The sequence below is a fragment of the Phodopus roborovskii genome, unplaced genomic scaffold (assembly GCF_943737965.1).
Source record: "Phodopus roborovskii unplaced genomic scaffold, PHOROB, whole genome shotgun sequence".
NCBI classification, from domain to species: domain Eukaryota; kingdom Metazoa; phylum Chordata; class Mammalia; order Rodentia; family Cricetidae; genus Phodopus; species Phodopus roborovskii.
In genome coordinates, this window is record NW_026126447.1 from 22,291,829 (window position 1) to 22,309,940 (window position 18,112).

Consider the following 18,112-nt stretch of genomic DNA (forward strand, 5'->3'; position numbering starts at 1 on the left):
TAAAATGGCTTTGTTGAGAGGAGAAGGCAAAGTTAGCACAATAAAGAAGATTCAATTGGTTGGGAAAAATACCCAGACCCAAGAAGATAATGATGCAAGAAAGTGAAAAGAGAATAGGGAAGTAAGGGACAGCATTCAGAAAATGGAAACCAGTTCTTTCTCATATTTAAGACACATGGACCCAGCATGGTCTTCAGAGAACCTAGAGGCAAAGGTTTAGGACTACACAGCCCAGAGGACCAGCAGCAGCTGCAACATCCACAATGGCCAGACCCTGTGTTTTCCTGCTGGCCCTGGTGATGATGAACTACTGGTCAACCTGCTCTCTGGGATGTCACCTGCCTCAGACTCATAACTTCAGGAACAATGGAGCCTTGACACTTCTAGCACAAATGAGGAGACTCTCCCCCTTCTCCTGCCTGAAGGACAGAAAAGACTTTGCATTCCCTCTGGAGAAAGTGGATGCCTATCACATCCAGAAGGCTCAAGCCATCCTTGTCCTACACAAGCTGACCCAACAGGTCCTCATCCTCTTCAGCTCAAAGGACTCATCTGCTGCTTGGGAGACAGCCCTCCTAGACACCTTCTGCACTAGCATCCACCAGCAGCTCAATGACCTGCAAGCCTGTCTGATGCAGCAGGTGGGGGAGCAGGAACCTCCCCTGAGCCAGGAAGACTCCCTGGTGGCTGTGAGGAAATACTTCCACAGGATCACTGTCTACCTGAGAGAGAAGAACCACAGCCCCTGTGCCTGGGAGGTGGTCAGAGCAGAAGTCTGGAGAGCATTGTCTTCCTCAGACACCTTGCTGGCAAGATTTAGTGAGGAGAAGGAGTAAGTCCTGAGCTAAAGTGCAGAGGACTCTCATGGACTAGGACACTGCACCTCACTGCATAAATTCTCCTATAAAAACTTTCATTTATTTTGGCATGAATTCAATCAACCGGCCTTGCCATTTCAACAAAACTGAGCACATTTTGTCTATATGTAAAGGCATTTATCCTGTATCCTTTAGGGTGTATATATGTATGTATTATGTATTTTAAAACTTATATAATTTAAGTTATTTAAGTTAAATCTTTAGTGTTCTACTTTCTTTGATGTCGTAAATCATCATATACTAAATTATTGTGTATTCTATTAAATATTGCTGAATATAATACTTTTGATTTGTTAACTCCATATTTTTTTAATTTTTCCAGTCTTTTTAAGTTGATACTCTATACCATAAAAATTATATAAATGGACACATTGTTGAAAAATTACCCTGGATCATATATACACTGCATAGTGTTCAGACAAACTCTAAATCTGTTTCTCTACTTCTTCCCAGCATATAGTGTTCTTCTGGATGTGCAGCCACAATGCTGTGCAATAGAAAGCCAGAGAATGTTGCTCCTGTCACATGTGACTTAGTCCACTTTGACCTAATATTCCCCCAGAGAAGTCCTTCCTCTGACCTCCCTGATATCTGGTAGTTATCGTCTAATCTCAACTTCTATGTGTTTAACAGTTTTGGGCTCTAAATATTAGTGAGATCATGTACAGTGATAAAAATAGATCACAGAAAAATTACTTTCTTGCCAGAATACCACAGACAAACATACCAGGAAGAAATCAGGAAATCAACCCCATTCATAACGGCCTCATGAAACATCTCTTGGAATAATGGCACCAGGGAAGTAAAATCCTCTAAAATCAATCATTTGAAATATCAGACTACTCCTTCTCAATTTCATGGATATTTCTCCGATTCCTCCTCCTCCTTTTTATCCTTCTCCATCTTAGTCCTTCTAGTTGTACATGGGTACAGGGCCATCTCCTGGAGCTTGGGTAGCCTCTCTCTATCCCTGATGATGACTGAATCTCTATCTCAGCAGCCACTAGTTCCCATAGTTCCTCAGCCAGAGGTGGATTTTCCTGTGTATTCCAAGCTGGGCTATTGTCTGATATGGTCTTGTTCACTCAGTCACAGCCACTCTCAGTTCATCTGTGATTCTGCCCTGCTGGGTCCATGACAGCTGCCTTGATGTAGTCGTCCTCTGCCTCTGCCTCTTACAATTATTCTGCTCCCTCTTCTGCAACGAACATGGGGCCAAGAAGTCAGCCCTTTATTTTCTGTTCATTCATCAGTTGTGGTGTCTATGTTTATTGTCATCGACTGCAAGAGGCTTCCATGGTAAGGGGTTATAATCCTGCAGTGGTGCTTTCTTAGACATACAGCTGTATTTTGAATTCATGTATTGTGACACTACAACTACAACACTGCATTTATTCTTTGGTGTCTTCATGTTTCCAGATGTATTTCAAAAGTGATCTTCTGGAAGAAATATAATTTAAATTTTGATTTGGATTGCGTGGTGGTTTGAATAGGAATGATCCCTATAGACTCATATATTTGAATGCTCAGCCCATACTGAGTGGCTCTATTAGGAGGTGTTGCTTTGTTGGAGTAGGTGTGGCCTCACTGTAGGAAATGTGTTACTGTAGAGTTGGGCTTTGAGATCTTATATGCTCAAGCTAGGTCTAGTGTGGCAGTCTCCTTCTGCTGCCTGTCGATTAATGCGTAGAATTCTCAGCTCCTTCTCCAGTACCATGTCTGTCTGCCTGCCTGCCTTATGCCATGTTTTCTACTGTGATGATAACAGACTACACCTCTGACTGTAAGCCAGCCCCAATGAAAGGTTTTGCTTTATAAGTGTTGTTGTGGTCAAGGTCTCTCTTCACAGCAACAGAAACCCTAACTAAGACAGGGGCCATGCTCCTTCAAACATCCGCAAATCACATCATATGTGTAAAGTGAGTATTGAAGTAGCATACTATATAATTGTCAAGAAATATAAATGGATAAGGATAATATAGTTCATATTATACTTTACTGTTCAGGTTTGCAGGGAAAAACATAAAACTTTATTATTTATTCATGTAATTATACTTATTCAAAATGCTACAAAAATAATATATATTCACTCAGGGGATACCCCTGGGGAAACTGGATATGCTATATGTGGTGTTGTAGTGTATGCCTTTTGAACTGTGCCTGGCCATGGATGCCCAGGCTTCAGGACCATGTCTGGAGCTACCCACGCACTGGCACTGCAAGGCCGTACAACCTCCCCTGATGCATTATTTAGGCAGCCTGATATCTAAAGATCTCCTAGGTTCCCCAGAGCCCAAGCCCTGTTACCAGAGAGCAGGAACAGGAGGATATGGTGTGTAGCCTGGCAACTGGCACCATGACCTGGTTGGGCAAAGCCTCATGCTCTTCTCATTAGGCATGGTCCTGGCCATGGTACCCAACCTGCTGCAGATCCAGCAGAATGCCACATAATTCCACAACGAGGTAATTGCCAACACCTCCTTTACATGGTGTGTGCCCCCATGCTATGGCATGGCAGCCAGTTATCAGCTACCATACCACTGCAATGACAGCCACCTGGGAAAACCACAGAAAAGTGATCCAGCATCATGCACTCTAATGTGGTATTCATTGACATCAACCACAAGTTAGATTTTGCCAAAAATATCCAGCTGTTCTGGACTTTAACAGTCCTATCTTTGGGTCTGTGGTGGACATTTGATTGCTCTCAAAGTGGCCTTTGGCTTGGCATCACCATCTCCTTCCTAGTTATGCTGATCACTCAGTTTCTTGTGTATTATGGTGTCTACCAGTACACATCCCCAGATTACCTCTATATTCCTTCTTGGCTCCAGTGTGTATTTTTCCTCAGGAGGCATCACAGGGGGAAGTAAAAAGTGAGTTATCTATGTGTGTTCTGGAAAAGCCTCATAGTGATGAGCTTCAGGGCATGGTTCAGATCAGAAGCAGGATGTGGAGATACTGGTCCTGGGTGTGATGAAGACTCTTTATCCTCATTGTTCCATTTAGACTGTGATGACGATGATAAACAACTCCTCAAGAAGTGTTCACATGGTCTAGACTAGCAAATGTTGGCAAGGACTAATTACCTAAAAGTCTTACCTTGCTCACCCACCCTCACACCTGTCTGCACTGGAACATTCCATTCCAGGCTGTATGTGAGAGTGGGATGGGGGAGGCAGCTTCCTGAGTATTAGATTTCATTCATCAATCAAAGCAAGTTGCCATCTTTCAAAGCCTTGAATCAAAATGAATCACCAACCTGCAGTTTTGTGTCAGTGCCCAAAGGAGAGAGGTTGATGGTCCTTAACAGACATGAAGTATATGTAGTAAGACTATTCCTTCCAGATTAAAACAGAGGGTTTTGTAAAGGGAAGGGGACAGAAGTGAGTTTAAGGAAAGTCATGTTCCTAGTAGATTCCTGTGCAGCCACATCTCCAGGTCATGCTCAGGTAGGAGCTCACATGTGGTTCTCATCAGTGTGGGAACTATGCTTTTAACTGGTAGGGTTTTGTAGACAATCTTATAGAGAGCAAAGGGCAGTGCAAAGTCATGACTCAGTACTTTGATGCTGGACTTTTCTCCTCAATTCAATGAAGTTTTGTCTACGGTCTTGACCATCTAAGAGTGAGTAGCTTTCTGTGCTGTTTCAATCATCACAAGCTGAAATAGTTTCTGTCACTCCAAGGTGGAAAGAACTTTTCCACAGTCCTATGGAACTTGCAATCAGTTATCATCTTGTAAAAGGTTGAGTGCACACATCACTGCATTAAACATGTAGTGCCCTGTATGTGTTAATGACATAGATCACATGGAACCTAATTTGCAAGTATTGGGTCTTCAATTTCAAGTGCAATATGTATGAAACCAATCTGAGCCTTGTATTCTCTTAAATATTTGTTTGTTTTACTGCATTAGCTGTTCCAGTGATGGGAGATGTCATTCTGTAAATATGTTTCTCATACTGGTTAATGAATAAAGCACTGTTGGCCAATAGAGAAGCAAGATAGGCGGACCTAGGAGACAAGGAGGAAAGAGGAAGTAGTAAGGAGGAGTCAAGATGGAGAGACTGGAGAAAGCAGGATGCCAGCCACGTGGAAATATTAGATTAACAGAAATGGTTTAATAAATAAGATAGAGCTAGCAGAAAAGAAACTAGTACCTGGCCAACAGCATTATATCTAATACAGAGTCTTGGTGAAACTATACTCCTTACATTCCAGAGAAGGGTTCTTGGGTAATTTCAGAGATGTGTATGGAATTGAGCTCAGCAATACTTGTCTCAGCTGTGAGACTTCCTGTCACACCTTCCTCTGTGCCCTAGTCCTCTGACATACTCCAATTTTGTTACTTTAGTAATTTTACTTACAAAATTACCTCTTTTTTTTGTATTCTAAAATGTGTTTTTGGTTTGCTGTAAATTCTGTGGAACTGACTTGATGACACAGAAGTTGGTCCCCAAACAGGACAGAAGCTCGGTGCCTGTGTGGATGTCTGGGTTTGAGTTCACTCATGTAGTGAGGCGCATTGGGGCTTTCCTTATTTTGATTTGAGGAGAATGTCTGGAGTAAATTGAACTTTGAATAGGAGAAAACGGGCTGTTCTGGACATTGGAACAATCCTTGAAATGTCTTGAAAATGGAAAAAAAAATGGTTGCTCCTATGAAGGTATTCTTCAGCTAACACTTGAGTGTCTTAAGAAAACCACAAGGGATTTGAAGAAAAGCAAGGGAATTTGGTGATGTATTTGATAGTATACAATTAGCTATTTTTATCTTAAATTGGAAATGAATCTGCTAGAAACAATGTAGCCAAAAAAATGTGAATCTTTAGGATGTATTTGCAAAGAGTTTATTGGAGAAACACTGAATAAAAGGGATTGAATTTATAAAAAAGGTAATTAGCACCAACACATTCACTGCCCTAGACAGCAAAACCCACTGAGGTTCATGTCCATTCCAAGTTTACAGCATTGTTTTCTATTACTATTTTAAAATTTTAATTAGAGATTCAAAATCCAAAAACCAGTTACTCATAAGAGAAACAGAAGAATAAAAATTACTGAATATCATAAGATACATAGCCATGAGGGTCAGGAGGCTACAAGAAATTGAAGCTCAGGGATGATTACTGAACCTGAACATTAAGTGAGTAAGAAAAATCTATTTATTCTGTATACATGATACCATGTTTCCCTTATTGCTAAAGGTATATGAGTGGTGAAAAATAAACTCGTGGCATTTCAGATTCAGGGCTCTTGTTATTTGGGATAAGACAGCCAAACATCCTGCTTTAGCCACACCTTTGATCTTTAGGTCTTAAACTTGACTAAGACAGGTTTGAATTACCTTCTATGTGCCAAGATGGACTGCAACCATATTTATGGGTACTAACAAATAAAGATTGATAGGCACAACCAGAAAATGTACAGAGATTGCAGATAAGATATTAGAGATCAGGCTAATGGTTCAAAATAATAGAATGAACACATAAACATATAGGCAAAGGAAGAAGAAAATCAAAAACAAAAAAACATGGAAACCACAGCTACATAGTGAAAAAAGTCACTTGAAGGAGGCTGAGAACACTGATCCCTGGGAGAGTGAGAAACTTGTGTTTAGTTCCATAGTGACAGATGATCTCACAAGTAGCAGAAAGAGACAGGGGTACTAAAAAGGAAGCACTCTGAGTCAGAGCCAGAGCCTTTGGGACCGGAAATGCCCTTCTGGTGGGTGGTGGATGGTGCATGGTGAATGGTGGATGTGGGGTTTAAGCCAAGAAAGACAGGGAACTGCCCAGAAGGAGAGCTATCCTCCTGGTTGAAGTTCCACTTGGCTCCAGTGAGAACTGCTCCAGTGGTGCAGGCAGGGCGTGCCTCCTCCACAAAGTGTCCTCTCTGGGACCCTCTTCCTTTCCCGGACCAACCGCGGTCTTTCCCACCCCCACTTCATGTTCACCGCTCCCACACCCTGGCTCCCCGCTCCAGCCCAAGGGAGCTAGAAGCCTACCTTGCCCCCAGACACACCACTCTGACATGGAGACCCGAGAAAACTCGCACCAAAGTAAGGCTCCCAGGGATTTGGAGTCTGCACTTCGCCCCTGCAATGTGTCCTCTGTCCCGCCAAGTCCCTGTGGAGCTAGGTTCCAGGCCGAGGACGTTCGAATCCGCAGAACGCAGCAGGCAGCAGGCCAGCATTCGGGCTCGTGTGTCACCAGGCTAGGAGCCCAAAGGACTCACAGGGACCCATTGCGCTACTACTGTCTATCAGAGCCCCAAGTGCACTATTAAAGCAGCAGCAAGATCTCCAGGCTCAATGGGTCTGCCTGGAGCCTTGAGTTACGCGAGCGCGCGCACCCTGCCGGCCAGATCCGGAATCGTTAGGCTTGGCCATGGTGCCTGTACTTGCTCTCCTGCTGGGGTTGATGCTGGACTGCAGCACAGCCTGCTCACTTGACAGAGGCACCTTTTGGAGACTGCGCTGGCAGCGCATTGAAACTCTAGGCTTCTTAGGAGAGCTGAAAACCACGCCGGTTGTCTGGTGCCTGCGGGACAGAAACGATTTCAGATGTCCCTGGAAGAACGCGTCTATCACCCGTGGGAAGCAGAGAGAAGAAGCCACCTGTTGCCACTCCAAGATGCTTGGGCAGGTCTTCCACCTTTTCGCCACAGAGGCTAGCAGACGTGCCTGGCCAGAGAGGGCACTCGGTCAACTTCTCACTAGCCTGTTGAGTGGCCTGCACGCGCTGGAGGATACAGCGGAGCAAAGCCCGGCCTGCCCACCTACTTTTGCCTTGGCCATCCGCACCTGCTTCTTAGGCATCTCCAGCTATCTGGAGGGAAAGCGATACAGCCCTTGCTCCTGGGAGATTGTCAGAGCAGAAATGCAAGTGGCCCTTTCTGCATTGCCTGTGCCTGAAGAGAGAAGCCCCAAGAAGAGAAGAAGTGCCATGCAGGAATCCCCACTGAGGTCTCAGCATTCTCAGGGCCTCAAGCCACAGCGCACAGGCAGAGTCCAATCCAGCAAGAGAAGAAAGGGGTCTGAGTCCATCCATGCTTTTTAAAGTATCTTCTACATCATGATCTACGAAGAATATGTGAATGAATTGTGTGTGTGTGTGTGTGTGTGTGTGTGTGTGTGTGTGTGTGTGTGTGTGTCCGTGTTTGCTACCAAATCCATTTCCTAATAAAATGATAGTACCAAATCTCTTTGACTGATTTCAATTCCTGGTGGGAGTTTGACATGTGCTACAGGAGATGTACATGTGGCTTTCTATTGGTATGGTTTTTACAGGTGTCGCCGATTGGAGCCATTAGTCCGAGGGTCAGCAGGTATTGCTTCCTTCTATTAGCTAGTAAACCAAGACTCTGCATCTGGAGTAAGAAGGCTGGCTCCTCTTGGCTCCTTGATGCTGCCCTAGGAGGAACTGGCGAGACACCCCCAGATGAATGCTGGCATCGAACCCCTGCAAGTATTGGGTCTTTCTTGTCTAAGTGCCTTCAAGTACACAGCACCAGCTGTGTCCCTGGCATTGACACGATGGATGGCTCTCTCTTGCAGAGGAGAAAGGGGCCAACGATTCACCTGAGGTGGTGATGTACCTTGCCGAGGTGACTAGACAGTACTGAGATTACTGGAGACACAAATGGACTCTGCTCTGTCCAGCCAGCCTGCTTCTGTTCTCAGGGGACAGTGCCTTGTGGCTACCAGCCTGGAGCAGGCTACTGGCTGACCAGAGGCAGGAAGGGTCAGGAGTTTGATCACAAAGGACACTTCCTGGTCACCCTGTTTGTGGTCCTGATACTTTAAGGTGATCAGACATGGCTCTGATGCTTTCCCTTTCATGTCTCCTGTGGTGACAAACAGAGGGTATGTGAAAAGTCAGTCTGGGCCTGGTTTGAAGATTGAGACTCACAGAACACGTCACCTATTGACATTCACAGCCTCTTTGTGCCTTTCAAGAAGCAGTACATTGGACAGGCCAACGGAGGGGTCAAAGGTGTAGAGTGGAGGGAGAGGGAAAGTCTTGGGATGGTTGGTGTGGGGTCATTGAGGCAAGGGCACCCATGCACAAACTGACCCAATGGCAACAGAAAGTGGAGAAAATCCCGATCATGTAAGGCCTGCAGGGCACAGGATGAGCAGGACACAGCACTGGCTAGCCGAGGAGCCTTGCCTTCTTCACTGGGCCCTCTTGCCTAGATCCAGGGCTGGGAGGCCCAGGAATGGCAGGGTTTGGCGTGCAGCATGCAGGATGCGACAGTATTCGGGCCCTCGACCGGGTATTGCATTCTGGCCTCTGAGCTGATGCCCATTAAGAGCCACTAAGAAGTGAAGGCTGGCTTCGGGTCCCCTCCTCTCTGTCCCCTTTGCCTTGTCAGCTGTGTGTCACATTTTCTTCCCAGGCTGCCCATACTGATCTGTTCCCCAGCAGAGGCAGAATACCCAGGACACAACACCAAGGTGAAACACAGCTTGAGGACCCATCTGTGGCCAGTCTGCTCACAGATCTTTCCTATGAGCTACTGGGGAGGGGCCCTGCAGGAGCTGAGCCCTCCCCCCTGCCCAATGGTCCCCCTTTATGCCCTCAAAAGCATACAGCCATGCCTATTGCAGGCTCAGGTCATCCCTGGCCCAGTTGTGCAGCTTCAGACTTGAAAGACACCTAAGACGATCAGCAACCCACATGCCACCTCCTTGCCACTACAACCACCACCCTGGCTTGTTTAAAATGGTAGCATAGTCAATAATAAACCCAGAATACCCAGTGTAGCACAGCCAGATAGAGGCAGTTCATCAGCTGTCAACCCTTGCTCCCAGCCTGTGCCTCTCTAACTTGAGGTAGGTGGAAGAGATGCTGGGCATACTGAGCACTGGGTTCTGAAACATTCCAGTGCCCTGTGCTCCCCCAGGTCCCCCATTAAAGTGCCAAGGCTGTGTCAGTTCCTGTGTTGCGAGTCCCTGCGATCGTCTTGTTCGGTGTCTGGAGTTGTTGTGAACTTAGACACAGTGGTGCTTCCCACACTCCTAGTCTTCTGGAAAACTACCTGCCCTTGTGTTGTGTGCTGCTGTTGTGCGGATACATAGCGCCCCCAAGTAGAGTGTCAGCTGGCTGCCCCCGGTAGCCATGAAGTGGCCTGGGGTAGAAGAGTATGTGGCTGAGCAAGGTTGGCTCTTCCTGGAGTAAGTAGCTCAGCCTGTGCTGCCCAGGACTCTCCTCCTGCCTCAGTGGCTACGGGGATAGCCGTCACTCTGAGCTTTGGACTCCAGTGTCTCAGCTGCTGGAACTGGGTGCCACTCGGCTCTTCCTTGGAGACTGGACATCATGCACAGTCTCAGGCTGTTACCTGGTAAGAATTTGAAGCTGCTGGGAGACCCAGAGGAAACCAAAGGTTCAAGGAGGACATGAAAGCATCGGTGTCCCTCTTGTAGGTGGGCAGTGCCTGTGTGGCATATGCCTGAGGCACCCATGCACACCTGCTCTGAAGAAGAACATGCTCGGCTCCTTGGTCTGGACCAACTCCCTGGTGATGGAGGATTGGCACAGAGGGCCAGGGACCTTGAAAATCAGGAGAGGAGTGCCCTATGAAAGAATTAGGACAGCTTGGATGGTGCCTTGTACTTTTGGAGCCCATTGCCGCCCTTACCTGTGTCCATCACCCTCACTTGTCCTGCTTTGTTCAGTTGTGAGAAGTTAAGGTAGACTGTGTCTTCCTTCCCTAACTCCAGCATAGGGAAATCGGACTGTCAGTGAGACATAGAGTAGCCCCACTTATTTGCTTCACTTGCAGGCACACAGATACCTATCTGCTCAGGGGATTCCACGCTCAAGATTTGAGACAACAGAGTTCAGTTTAGCAAACAGCTTATATCAGAAGCTCGAAGCCATTGCCTTACACTTTCCTCGTGGCTCTAGTGCTGCCTGAGTCCAGGCCCACCTACTGTTTTCATTCTGGGACTGGAAACCTGCTGAACCGGGAGGCCATGGTGTTCATGAGAAAAGTGGGAAAAGTCCCCTCCTTCTGGTGCCTGAAAGGCATTAAGGACTCTTGGTTTCTTCAGGAATCTGATGGCCAGCTAGTGGAGGAAACTTGTACAATCCTTGTCCTCTGGCTTAGAGGTTATCAGTGTCCTCTCCTGGTGTGGCCAGACAGTGCCCTGGTCATGTTCTGCTCTGGACTTCTGCACCAGCTCTCTTTCCTGTCAGCCTGTGTGCTACAACTGGTAGACCCATCCTGACATCTGTGGCATTTACTTCAGATCTACCAGTCTGTGGAGATACAGGTGCTCTCCAGGAATACTGCCTGGGGGGATAAGAGGGGAAAATGAGGCACCGGGAACTAGTGAAATTCTGATGGATCACCTCTGCCTCAATTTTTCTGGACTGCTTCATTGCAAACTTCATAGTAACAGTAGTGACACTAACTGAAAGAGAAAAGGTCCAGAGGGAGTGTAACTCGAGGACTGATTGTGAACATTTTGCGACTATTCAGCTAAAGACACAGCTGAAATGGTTAACGTATTAAAAATAGTATAGCATTAGTTTACCTAAAGAAATGGTTAAAAAAAAAAAAACCAAAAAAAAGACCAAAGGAAAAAAAAAACCAAAAGCAAAATCAAAAACAAAACCTAACAAAAAAAAAAAAAAAAAAAAAAACGAAAAGAAAAGAAAAAAAAAAAATTCAAAAAGAAAAGAGAAAAGGAAAGAAAAGAAACATGAAAACCACAGCTACCTAGTGAAAAAAGTCACTTGAAGGAAGCTGAGAACAAGAGGACACAGCACACTGATCCCGGGAGGGTGAGAAACTTGTGTTTAGTTCCAGAGTGACAGATGATCTCACAAGCAGCAGAAAGAGACATGGGTACTAAAAAGGAAGCACTCTGAGTCAGAGCCAGAGCCTTTGGGACCAGAAATGCCCTTATGGTGGATGGTGGATGGTGCATGGTGAATGGTGGATGTGGGGTTTAAGCCAAGAAAGACAGGGAACTGCCCAGAAGGAGAGCTATCCTCCTGGTTGAAGTTCCACTTGGCTCCAGTGAGAACTGCTTCAGTGGTTCAGGCAGGGCGTGCCTCCTCCACAAAGTGTCCTCTCTGGGACCCTCTTCCTTTCCCGGACCAACCGCGGTCTTTCCCACCCCCACTTCATGTTCACCGCTCCCACACCCTGGCTCCCCGCTCCAGCCCAAGGGAGCTAGAAGCCTACCTTGCCCCCAGACACACCACTCTGACATGGAGACCCGAGAAAACTCGCACCAAAGTAAGGCTCCCAGGGATTTGGAGTCTGCACTTCTCCCCTGCAATGTGTCCTCTGTCCCGCCAAGTCCCTGTGGAGCTAGGTTCCAGGCCGAGGACGTTCGAATCCGCAGAACGCAGCAGGCAGCAGGCCAGCATTCGGGCTCGTGTGTCGCCAGGCTAGGAGCCCAAAGGACTCACAGGGACCCATTGCGCTACTACTGTCTATCAGAGCCCCAAGTGCACTATTAAAGCAGCAGCAAGATCTCCAGGCTCAATGGGTCTGCCTGGAGCCTTGAGTTACGCGAGCGCGCGCACCCTGCCGGCCAGATCCGGAATCGTTAGGCTTGGCCATGGTGCCTGTACTTGCTCTCCTGCTGGGGTTGATGCTGGACTGCAGCACAGCCTGCTCACTTGACAGAGGCACCTTTTGGAGACTGCGCTGGCAGCGCATTGAAACTCTAGGCTTCTTAGGAGAGCTGAAAACCACGCCGGTTGTCTGGTGCCTGCGGGACAGAAACGATTTCAGATGTCCCTGGAAGAACGCGTCTATCACCCGTGGGAAGCAGAGAGAAGAAGCCACCTGTTGCCACTCCAAGATGCTTGGGCAGGTCTTCCACCTTTTCGCCACAGAGGCTAGCAGAAGTGCCTGGCCAGAGAGGGCACTCGGTCAACTTCTCACTAGCCTGTTGAGTGGCCTGCACGCGCTGGAGGATACAGCGGAGCAAAGCCAGGCCTGCCCACCTACTTTTGCCTTGGCCATCCGCACCTGCTTCTTAGGCATCTCCAGCTATCTGGAGGGAAAGCGATACAGCCCTTGCTCCTGGGAGATTGTCAGAGCAGAAATGCAAGTGGCCCTTTCTGCATTGCCTGTGCCTGAAGAGAGAAGCCCCAAGAAGAGAAGAAGTGCCATGCAGGAATCCCCACTGAGGTCTCAGCATTCTCAGGGCCTCAAGCCACAGCGCACAGGCAGAGTCCAATCCAGCAAGAGATGAAAGGGGTCTGAGTCCATCCATGCTTTTTAAAGTATCTTCTACATCATGATCTACGAAGAATATGTGAATGAATTGTGTGTGTGTGTGTCCGGGTGTGCTACCAAATCCATTTCCTAATAAAATGATAGTTCCAAATCTCTTTGACTGATTTCAATTCCTGGTGGGAGTTTGACATGTGCTACAGGAGATGTACATGTGGCTTTCTATTGGTATGGTTTTTACAGGTGTCGCCGATTGGAGCCATTAGTCCGAGGGTCAGCAGGTATTGCTTCCTTCTATTAGCTAGTAAACCAAGACTCTGCATCTGGAGTAAGAAGGCTGGCTCCTCTTGGCTCCTTGATGCTGCCCCAGGAGGAACTGGCGAGACACCCCCGGATGAATGCTGGCATGGAACCCCTGCAAGTATTGGGTCTTTCTTGTCTAAGTGCCTTCAAGTACACAGCACCAGCTGTGTCCCTGGCATTGACACGATGGATGGCCCTCTCTTGCAGAGGAGAAAGGGGCCAACGATTCACCTGAGGTGGTGATGTACCTTGCCGAGGTGACTAGACAGTACTGAGATTACAGCAGACACAAATGGACTCTGCTCTGTCCAGCCAGCCTGCTTCTGTTCTCAGGGGACAGTGCCTTGTGGCTACCAGCCCGGAGCAGGCTACTGGCTGACCAGAGGCAGGAAGGGTCAGGAGTTTGATCACAAAGGACACTTCCTGGTCACCCTGTTTGTGGTCCTGATACTTTAAGGTGATCAGACATGGCTCTGATGCTTTCCCCTTTCATGTCTCCTGTGGTGACAAACAGAGGGTATGTGAAAAGTCAGTCTGGGCCTGGTTTGAAGATTGAGACTCACAGAACACGTCACCTATTGACATTCACAGCCTCTTTGTGCCTTTCAAGAAGCAGTACATTGGACAGGCCAACGGAGGGGTCAAAGGTGTAGAGTGGAGGGAGAGGGAAAGTCTTGGGATGGTTGGTGTGGGGTCATTGAGGCAAGGGCACCCATGCACAAACTGACCCAATGGCAACAGAAAGTGGAGAAAATCCCGATCATGTAAGGCCTGCAGGGCACAGGATGAGCAGGACACAGCACTGGCTAGCCGAGGAGCCTTGCCTTCTTCACTGGGCCCTCTTGCCTAGATCCAGGGCTGGGAGGCCCAGGAATGGCAGGGTTTGGCGTGCAGCATGCAGGATGCGACAGTATTCGGGCCCTCGACCGGGTATTGCATTCTGGCCTCTGAGCTGATGCCCATTAAGAGCCACTAAGAAGTGAAGGCTGGCTTCGGGTCCCCTCTTCTCTGTCCCCTTTGCCTTGTCAGCTGTGTGTCACATTTTCTTCCCAGGCTGCCCATACTGATCTGTTCCCCAGCAGAAGCAGAATACCCAGGACACGACACCAGGGTGAAACACAGCTTGAGGACCTATCTGTGGCCAGTCTGCTCACAGATCTTTCCTATGAGCTACTGGGGAGGGGCCCTGTAGGAGCTGAGCCCTCCCCCCTGCCCAATGGTCCCCCTTTAGGCCCTCAAGAGCATAGAGCCATGCCTATTGCAGGCTCAGGTCATCCCTGGCCCAGTTGTGCAGCTTCAGACTTGAAAGACACCTAAGACGATCAGCAACCCACATGCCACCTCCTTGCCACTACAACCACCACCCTGGCTTGTTTAAAATGGTAGCATAGCCAATAATAAGCCCAGACTACCCAGTGTAGCACAGCCAGATAGAGGCAGTTCATCAGCTGTCAACCCTTGCTCCCAGCCTGTGCCTCTCTAACTTGAGGTAGGTGGACGAGGTGCTGGGCACACTGAGCACAGGGTTCTGAAACATTCCAGTGCCCTGTGCTCCCCCAGATCCCCCATTAAAGTGCCAAGGCTGTGTCAGTTCCTGTGTTGCGAGTCCCTGCGATAGTCTTGTTCGGTGTTTGGAGTTGTTGTGAACTTAGACACAGTGGTGCTTCCCACACTCCTAGTCTTCTGGAAAACTACCTGCCCTTGTGTTGTGTGCTGCTGTTGTGCGGATACAGAGCATCCCCAGGTAGAGTGTCAGCTGGCTGCCCCCGGTAGCCATGAAGTGGCCTGGGGTAGAAGAGTATGTGGCTGAGCAAGATTGGCTCTTCCTGGAGTAAGTAGCTCAGCCTGTGCTGCCCAGGACTCTCCTCCTTCCTTAGTGGCTGCCGGGATAGCCGTCACTCTGAGCTTTGGACTCCAGTGTCTCAGCTGCTGGAACTGGGTGCCACTCGGCTCTTCCTTGGAGACTGGACATCATGCACAGTCTCAGGCTGTTACCTGTAGGTGGGCAGTGCCTGTGTGGCACATTCCTCCGGCACCCATTCATACCTACTCTGAAGAAGAACACACCCATATCCCTGGACTGGACCAACAGGCTGGTGATGGAGGTTTGGCACACAGGACCAGGGACCTTTTAATTGAGTCAGATATTATCCATCAATCTCAAGGAAACTATTCCAATATCCTGTTCCCTGGTATCTTGACCTGGACAACCATTCAAATGTTACTTGATAGATTCTGTCCTTTTATATAATATACTAATTTGACCATATTTGTATGGGTAAATCTAATACATTACAACAACACACACCAGGAAATTGTTGGCTGCCAACATTATGTGGAGCAGCAAAAAATCTATTGTAGCTCTAAATTGTAAAACTGTGATCCTCAATTCACCCATCCCTAAGTTGTGTTCTGATAATATCTCATTGTCATATTAGTAGTTCTACTAACAATTTCATTTACCAATTTCAGAGGTCTACTGAACAAAATGGGTGTCATATGGGACCTATTGATTGGAGATATTATTCTGTAAATGTGTTTCTATTATTGGTTATTGAAGAAAGCACTGTTTGCCATTAGGAAAGCAAGATAGGCTGGATTAGTCAACTAGGAGGATGTTGGAAGAGGTAGGAGGAGATTCAACATGTAGGACCACGAGTACAATATGCCGGGTCCTATCTCCGGTAAGATAAGTCCTCATGAAAATACTTAGATTAATAGAAATGTGATGGGAGATGTCATTCTGTATATGTTTCTCATACTGATTAATAATAAAGCACCGTTGGCCAATAGGAAAGAAAGATAGGAGAGACAAGGTGGCAATAGGAAGTAGTAAGGGGAGCCAAGATGGAGAGTCTGGAGATAGCAGTATGCGGCAGCCGGCTCCGGGTAAGAAGACCACATGGAAATACATAGATTAACACAAATGGGTTAACACTTAAGACAGAGCTAGCCGATAAGAAAGTAGTAACTGGCTAACAGTATAATATCAAATATAGAGTCTCTGTGTGTTATTTGGGGCTGGCGCGGTGGCGGGAAAAGACCAGCAGTGGCAGGGCAGAAAAACCGTATTCTTTACAGAAATGGGTTTCTATTTAAGACAGAGCTAACCAATAAGTAATGCTAGTAACAGGCCAACAGCATTATATCTAATACAGCATCTCTGTGTGTTATTTGGGGCTGGTGCTGCTCTGGAGCCAGGCTGGGAGGAAAACATGCTCATAATAAAATAGCACCCAATGTAGCTACTAAGAACTTCCACTTAAAACTTAACAAAAGCTTTAAAAAGTGTTTTAGAAACAAAAGAATAGAGACAAGCCAGTCTTCTTGATTGCAGCATTTTTTTCTCAGTTGAGCTCTGTTTTGCTAGACAATAGAAATTTGTGCAGCTCCTTTAAGAGAGGTTTCCTGACTCATCAAAAGTGTCAAAAAACAGCTTTTAAGAAGCATTGCTAACAATTCAATGGTGTGTATTAGTGGCTGGAGAGAGTAGCTAGATATGGTGGCTTGATGGGAAATGTTATTCTGTAAATATGTGTTCTCATACTGGTTAATGGATATAGCACTGTTGGCCAATAGGAAAGCAAGATAGGCTGGACTAGAAGACAAGGAGGATTCGAGGAAATAGTAGGGAGGAGTCAACATGGAGAGACTGAAGAGAGCAGATGCCTGCCGACCTCACTCCTGGGTAAGATGAGACTATGTGGAAATACTAGATTAATAGAAATGGGTTAATACTTAAGACAGAGCTAGCCGACAAGAAACAAGTACCTAGCCAACAGCATTATATCTAATACAAAGTCTCTGTGTGTTAATTGGGGCTGGCGTGGCGGCGGGACAAGACCAGCCGTGGGAGGAAAAACCTTACTCCTTACAGTGGCACACACCTTTAATTCCAGCACACTGGAGTCAAAGGCAAGCAGATCTCTGTGATTTCAAAGTGAACCTGGTGAATAGAGTAAATTCTAGGACAGCCAAAGTTACACAGAGAAACCCTGTCTCAAAAAATGAAAAACTAGAAGTACAAGAAACAGAGTAATAAAAAAGCCACATGAAAATGGAAAGTACACAGAGAATGTGGATATTATATGCTATTTTAAATTGTTCAATTCCTAAGGAAGGAACAATTGCTACAATACACTTGATTATCAATGCTGCTAAATTAATCCAATTTGTATATTTTAAAAATGCTTTGACTCCAAATTGAAGTCTAGGGACAGGTTACTGGGGAAAAGAACTTCTATTTTTGTTTCCACAGAAAATTGAAAGCTGTGGATTCCTTCCAGATGGTTTGATCAAGCAAGACCCCTGAAACAGACTCCCAGGTGATCCAACATTCAAAACAGTTGGGGCAAGGCAGGCTTGCACTTTAGAGCCAGGATTTCTGCTTCTTAGGATCCCCATGACAGCTCCCCCTACAAGCAGGAAGCAGTTTGGAAAGAACAATGCCCAAATTCCCAAATATTGTTTATAAATGTTTGTTTTTATTTATGTGGGGTTGGTTATACATGGTTAATGATCACAACCAATATTTTTAAAGGTTAAAAGAGGATTATGGTATAGATATGAATACTTTGTCTAAAAAATGTTTTTTCATTTATTGATACAATTTAAGGTCAATATTGTGATATGTCTATTTCTCCTCTTGTTTAGGTATTGTGTTTATATAGCTCATTTAGAAATATAATGTATAATTTAGTACAGATTATAGATAATTACCTAT

At 46.5% G+C, this 18,112-nt stretch overlaps 2 protein-coding genes and 1 pseudogene across 2 annotated transcripts; all 3 read left to right on the forward strand.

Annotated features, from left to right (window-relative positions):
- The first annotated feature begins 263 nt into the window (after positions 1 to 263).
- Positions 264 to 836, forward strand: LOC127224849 (interferon alpha-12-like). Its single transcript, XM_051188000.1, has one exon. The coding sequence runs from the start codon at positions 264 to 266 to the stop codon at positions 834 to 836; it is 573 nt and encodes a 190-aa protein (XP_051043957.1).
- A 2,212-nt stretch (positions 837 to 3,048) lies between these two features.
- Positions 3,049 to 3,855, forward strand: LOC127224804 (insulin-induced gene 1 protein-like; annotated as a pseudogene).
- Positions 3,856 to 12,463: 8,608 nt separating this feature from the next.
- Positions 12,464 to 13,105, forward strand: LOC127224805 (interferon alpha-3-like). Its single transcript, XM_051187970.1, has one exon. It carries the CDS (start codon positions 12,464 to 12,466, stop codon positions 13,103 to 13,105), a length of 642 nt encoding a protein of 213 aa, XP_051043927.1.
- The last annotated feature ends 5,007 nt before the right edge of the window (positions 13,106 to 18,112 follow it).